Below are 6,561 nucleotides of genomic sequence, written 5' to 3' on the forward strand. Positions count from 1 at the left end.
CTGGACATTTTTTTATTATCTTCATTTAGATATGTTGTCTCCAGCAATGGAAACTTCAAACATAACTCCATCTGTTTATAGTGTCCATGCATTGACCTTACTTTCTGAGGTAAAAGTCTCCACAGATATAATCAATACTGTCTTATAATAAACTTCTATATTGTGAAGAGCTTTGGACTAGAAGCTTGGAGAAAGAGATCTGATGGGAAATACTGATGTAAATGTATTCTATGTCCTGTCATGTAACAATATGTAAAAGATTGTTACTAACCCAGTTATAAAGATTCAGTGAGATGGATGAGGTGTAAAGCATGGCCTCTCAGGTGTGTAGCACAGGAAACTTTTGGTAGCAACCTTTGTGTGTTATTAGTGGTATGTGTTATTTACTGCTGGTAATTGCAGTCAATCTTTTTGTTTGTTTGTTTTTTGGGTTTTTTCGTAGCTTATTCTGTAGAATGCTTTGCCCAGGAGCATATACTTCTGTGTTTTTACCTTAGTTTGTTTTAAAAATGATGGGATCTTTATACTCTGGGTTTTGTAAAGTACCTGAAATTTGATCACTTCTGTCATAAACTTGAACGTTCAGTAAAAGACATCATGCAAAAAAATGCTAAATAATAGAGAAAAAACAATTTGAGAGTGCCTGATAACATATCTTCCTCTCTTTTTACAGGTTTTGGCTCATCTGTTGGATATGGTTTTCTACAGTGATGAAAAAGAGAGGGTTATTCCTTTGCTTGTAAATATTATGCACTATGTTGTTCCCTACCTCCGTAATCACAGGTATTTTTACAATTTATTCAATTGATATAATCTCTACAGCCAGTTGAAATTTGGTGGGTGCCACTTAACTTGAAACAGGCATGATAGGGGTTACATGTCTGTCAAACTTTCTATAAAGCAACAATTCAAAGTTGTTGCATGTTGACTTTATTTTTTTCTTTAGTGCTCACAATGCGTCCAGCTATCGAGCCTGTGTCCAGTTATTAAGCAGTCTTAGTGGGTATCAATATACAAGGAGAGCATGGAAAAAGGAAGCATTTGACCTCTTCATGGATTCCAGTTTCTTCCAGATGGATGCGTCATGTGTTAACCAGTAAGACTTTGTCCTGCTTATGTCAATGGCTGTTACAAATTTTATATATACCATTACGCAAGAGTAGGTATAATGTTGGACCTAACTTTCCCGACAGCTCTCTGAGAAATACTTTATTATGGGATGTTTTCTGTTTTAGATTACCATGTGAAATATTAAACTTGTTTGTCTAAGGTATATTTCTATGCACAAGACTGGTTTTTTTCAATGTCAAGATTATTTTATTTTTCTATGAGGAAAAAGTGGTTTCTGTGATTTTGTAGAATCAGAATGGGTTGGGATAAAGATCATCTAGTTCCACACCCCTTCCCCCCCACCCCCTGCCATGGGCAGGGATACCTGCTAGCCCAGGTTGCTCAAAGCCCCGTCCAACCTGGCCTTGAACACTGCCAGGGAGGGGGCAGCCACAGCTTCTCTGGGCAACCTGTGCCAGTGTCTCACCATTCTCGCAGTAAATAATTGCTTCCTAATATCTAATCTAAATCTGTCCTCTTTCAGTTTAAAACCATTAATCCTTGTCCCATCCTTACACTCCCTGATAGAGTCCCTCCCCATCTTTCCCCTTAAGTACTGGAAGGCTGCTATAAGGTCTCCCCAGAGCCTTCTCTTGTCCAGGCTGAACAACCCCAACTCTCTCAGCCTGTCCTCATAGGGAAGGTGCTCCAGCCCCCTTGATCATCTTTGTGGCCTCCTCTGGACCTGCTCCAACAGGTCTATATATTTACTGTGCCAAAGTCTGCAAAGCTGAACACAGTACCCCAGGTGGGGGTCTCATGAGAGCAGAGTAGAAGGGGGCGAGTCATCTCCCTCAACCTGCTGGCCACAATTCTCTTGATGCAGCCTAGGATACAATTGGCTTTCTGGACTGCGAGCTCACATTTTTCCATCCACTCATACTCCAAGTCCTTCTCTGAAGGGCCACTCTAAATCCACTCATTGCCCAGCCTGTATCCATGTTTGGGATTGCTCTGACCCATGTGCAGGACCTTGCTGAACTTCCTGTGAGGCCCACCTCTCTAGGCTGTCAAGGTCCCTCTGGATGGTATCCCTTATTTTCCTTTGAGAAGGGGGTTTGAGAAATATAGATTCAGATCAAATTCACCTAATAAATAGTACCTATGTAGCAGAGAGCTTGGATTGGAAGCCTTAGCCTGAATTAAAAGAGCAGAAAAAGCTCTGTAAATATTCCTGTAAATTCCTGATCTTTTTTTTTCTTGCTTTTCTGATTTGTGTACAATCTTCCTGCTTTAGTTGGAGAGCTATTATGGATAATTTGATGACACATGACAAAACTACATTCAGAGATTTGATGAGTAAGTATTTAATAAGATGTAGTAGTGACTTTTCTCCAAGAGAAATATCAAAATAAGGGAAAACAAATGTCTTGGAAACATTTTTTCAGCATTTATTCCAATCTGATTTATTCAGTGTTTTTCATGTTTTCTTCAACTACTTGAGATCCATAAATAATATAACTTGAACTGAGAGAATTTGGGACCATCCTGGCACACAGTGAATTTTGCCTATATGGCAAAGTTGATAAAGCAAAGCAGGTGAGGGTGTTTTTTGTTGTGGTTGTTTTGAGATTTTTTTTTTCAGATCTGACACTAACTGCTTAAGGAGAAATTGATTCTGGACATCCCAAAATTCTGAGCATTTAGACCTGCAAATTGTGTTTTGGGAATAAGTTTAGCTTTTTTTTTTTTTTTTTAAAGCCCCCAAACCTAGTCAGTCTTGTGTATACTTACAAGTTTTCTTTCAACATGTATTTTAAATTGCTGTGGTTAAAAATACAAATTGTAGAACATGCATCTTTTTAACATCTGCTTTTGAACTACATTAATGCAGTCAGAGTTATTTGTGCCTTAAAGGAAAACAGAAGGGAATTTTGAAGTTTGTCTCTGCACTATGCATTTTCTCTTTCAGCACGAGTGGCTGTGGCTCAGAGCAGTTCACTCAACCTGTTTGCTAATCGAGATGCAGAGCTGGAACAGCGTGCTATGCTCCTGAAGAGACTGGCTTTCGCAATTTTTAGTAGTGAGATAGACCAATACCAGAAATACCTTCCAGACATACAAGGTCAGTAAAAATGCATCATCTGGTGGACTTCTGGACTCTGAAGTTAAGTGAGAAATATTTCTAAGACAGGGTAACAGCAGGTAAATTTGTCTCCTGGAATATTGGTGTGCAATACCATTTCCTCGTCTGGATGCAAAGTTTTTTTGTCTTTTAGTGCTACCAAGGTGGACATTTTGGTCTCTTCCTCCATATGGAATGTCAATTGCATCATCTTTCTTGTTTCATTTGTTCCAGGATATGTTATTTGATTATTTTTTTTCCCCCAGTTAAATCAGTAGCTGGATTTACTATATTCAAGATAATCAGGTTGTTTTACTGGTCTGAACTGCTAAGTGCATGTGTTGGTTTGAAAAAATTATTTATGTATCTGCCTCTGTATATGTTGAATGCTTAGAGGTGATTATGGTTAAATAAGAATGTATCATCCCTGTGTAAGATCCCATGTACTGTGATGGTGCAGCCTTTTAATAATAATATATTTTATCTGTTCAGGCTGTTGTTGTATTATTTGGAATCTGTTAACTCCTCTTTTTGTAATGGGCAAAACTGCATAAGATGAGTGAAACTCCCAGATGTGCTACTGCGTTTATATGGAGAACTTTAGGGCAAATTATGCAACTGCACTGTTTTGCAGTTTCTTGCTTTTGTTCATTGCTTGTTGAAAGTGGTTATTTTTTACACTGACAGAATAAAACTGGCAAAGTACTGAAACAGTAATGTTGAAGATGCTTTAAAAAAGTAAAAATTGAGAGTAAATGAGAGAAGGAGAAAACACTAGTTGGAGTTATTCTGAACTGAGGAAACCTTCTTGGCTTTTTGTTTCAGAAAGGCTGGTAGAAAGTCTCCGTTTGCCACAGGTGCCCACCCTTCATTCCCAAGTGTTCCTGTTTTTCAGAGTATTGCTTTTAAGAATGTCTCCACAGCACCTTACCTCTCTTTGGCCAACCATGATCACTGAACTGGTGAGTTGCAGTCAACGTTCATGATTTGGAAGACTGGTGCAAATGTGAGACACCACCTCATTCCTCTTCAACATTTTTAAGAAAATCTCTTTGAGATATTGTGCATGTAAATGTACAATGGACATAAATTAACAGCTGACTTATTTTCATAGTCCTGATGTCTAATTTTCTGCAACCAGAGTATCTGTTGGCTTGTGCTTTTTAAGCTGTTCAGATGTCTCCTAAATTAAATTTACGTTTGCCCTTATTGTTCCCTACAAACTCCTACTTCAGTGTCTGCCTATGTATGTGCACACTTTTCACCATTCCCACTCCTGCTCTTCTCAGTGCTCCCTGTTTCTGCTTTCCTTGTCATTCAGCCTTCTTCCTCCAGCGATAAGTATGAGAATCCACAGAAAGGAGGAGTCAGAATCCAGGTTGTATTGGCAGTTGATGGTCATTCAAATCAAATTGTGACTGAAATCTTATAACCATATTTATACAAGGCTTGATTTAGCTTTCTTCTTTCTCTTGTTTTACTCTGCATAACAAGACAGGATAAACATCTGTTTTCAGAGCTGCTACCTGTGAAGTCTCCAATGCTGACTGTTTGCCAGTCTTTTGGATTTCAGCTTTGGCAGTGGGAATGGAGGAGAGTGTTTAGTGCATCCTGTGGTCTGTTTGGCCTGTTAGCCAAGGAATTCCCAAGGGACTGGCTACACAGCAAATCAGAATCACTGCTGTGACTTTTTTTTTTTTCATTTGTAGGCATCTAACCTAGCCCTTAGTTAACCACAGATCTAAGTAATAGAAGGAGAAAAACTATATAAAGTATTTTAAAGATCAAGTGCATTGTTTTAGCAATAGATGCATTTAATTTTGAGCCTGTGAATAGTATAAATACTAGGAAACTCATTTTACTCAGTGTGATCCTCCAGTTCCTGTGCTGTCCCCTGGCCTTTACACAGGCCACCACAGTCCTGAATCTACTTTCAGTGGACAAGACTGTGTTACTTCTGTGAATTCACACCTGAGCTTGGCTGCTCTGCTATATGATTCTTTATTCTCATTTTGTTTAGGTCTTGATTTCTTTTTAAGTAGTGGAGGGGATTATCCTCTGTGAGCTTTCATGGCCATAAAAGAGCCAGTTTCTTATGGTCCGAGTAGCACAAGGGCTATATATAAGTGATGAAAGAGCTTTAGGGTGCCAGTGTCCACTCATAGTTCAGGGGGTTATTTCATCATCCAGGAAGGGAAATAAAGTTCCAAACAGTTTCTCTAAGGCTTATTACTCAGGCCTCCCTACAGCATTTTCCTGAGTCACAGTCCATAAAAAAGTGGTATTAAAATTCAGCATTTGATCTTCAGGTACAAGTGTTTTTATTGATGGAACAGGAGCTCACTGCTGATGAAGACATTTCCAGGTAAACTTATAAACTTCCCATTTGGATAAATTGATAAGTCTCCTAGCATGCTGATGGGCAGTTGAGTCATTCTTTAGAATAATTTGTATTAGAATTGTCAAGCTCAGATGAAGGACAAGTAAAGGGTAGTTCAGTCTGACTGCAGTACCAGGGATGTACTGTTCAGGACAAAACAAAAAATAAAATCCCACTGTCAGATTGTTCATAAACCACTAAGATAAATTATGCAATTCAAGTGTGTTCTTACAGTGTCTTCTGGCTAAAATGACACTGCTTCTGCAATTAAAGTATGCATGGCATGACTTTATAGATTTTCTGTATCATACACTTATTTAGAATGACTGATGCACTTTTTAAAATGTGGTTTCTTCTAGTGTTAGAAAGACATAAAGATAAGGTAGATAATTTTTCCTGTACTGTCCATTTTTATCCAGTTTCAGTCGGTGTCATCAGAAGAGGCAGGTGTCTCAACAGAACAGGAGAAATCTGCCAAAATCTCGTTCTTCACTTTTTTCTAGATTCTCTTTGTTCTTTTGAAGAATATTTCCCTAAAATAAAGTAATATTGACATGACTGGCAATTCTAAACTTTCTCTTAACTTGGATGTCGGATGGGAATGAGCTACAGCATAACATATTTATTATATATTAACATTTTATGATATATCTATACATAGAAAAATGATACAGAACTCCACCCATAGCACAGACTTACAATGTTCAGGTTTGTCTTTACAGATTCAGGATTAAGTTGATAAATAGAGTTGTGTGTTTGTAAAGGGAAGTAAGAAATATTATGTTCCCATAGTGGCAGAAGGCTGTTATAACTCACCTGCCTGCTACAATTGATTTTAGAACTTCTGGCCCATCTGTTGCTGGTCTGGAGACAACATACACAGGCGGCAATGGTTTCTCCACATCCTACAATAGCCAGAGATGGTTGAACCTGTACTTGTCTGCTTGCAAATTTCTGGACTTGGCCCTAGCTTTACCATCTGAAAACCTGCCTCAGTTTCAGATGT

The 6,561-nt window shown here is 38.4% G+C and overlaps 1 protein-coding gene across 7 annotated transcripts in view; it reads left to right on the forward strand.

The window, feature by feature from the left end:
- DOP1A (DOP1 leucine zipper like protein A) overlaps positions 1-6,561 on the forward strand; it is a 56,890-nt gene that overhangs the window by 43,659 nt on the left and 6,670 nt on the right. For 6 of the 7 annotated variants that reach the window (XM_026844211.1, XM_026844215.1, XM_026844218.1 and 3 more), the window contains 8 exons: positions 30-109; positions 674-783; positions 947-1,096; positions 2,348-2,409; positions 3,023-3,175; positions 4,001-4,137; positions 5,485-5,540; positions 6,395-6,559. In XM_026844211.1, coding sequence (XP_026700012.1) covers positions 30-109; positions 674-783; positions 947-1,096; positions 2,348-2,409; positions 3,023-3,175; positions 4,001-4,137; positions 5,485-5,540; positions 6,395-6,559 — 913 coding nt within the window. Of the gene's footprint in view, positions 1-29; positions 110-673; positions 784-946; positions 1,097-2,347; positions 2,410-3,022; positions 3,176-4,000; positions 4,138-5,484; positions 5,541-6,394; positions 6,560-6,561 lie in introns of those variants that run through there. The other variant, XM_026844216.1, reaches the window with a different exon arrangement.

This window comes from Athene cunicularia (assembly GCF_003259725.1).
Source record: "Athene cunicularia isolate RWA chromosome 3 unlocalized genomic scaffold, athCun1 chr3_part1, whole genome shotgun sequence".
Lineage (NCBI taxonomy): Eukaryota > Metazoa > Chordata > Aves > Strigiformes > Strigidae > Athene > Athene cunicularia.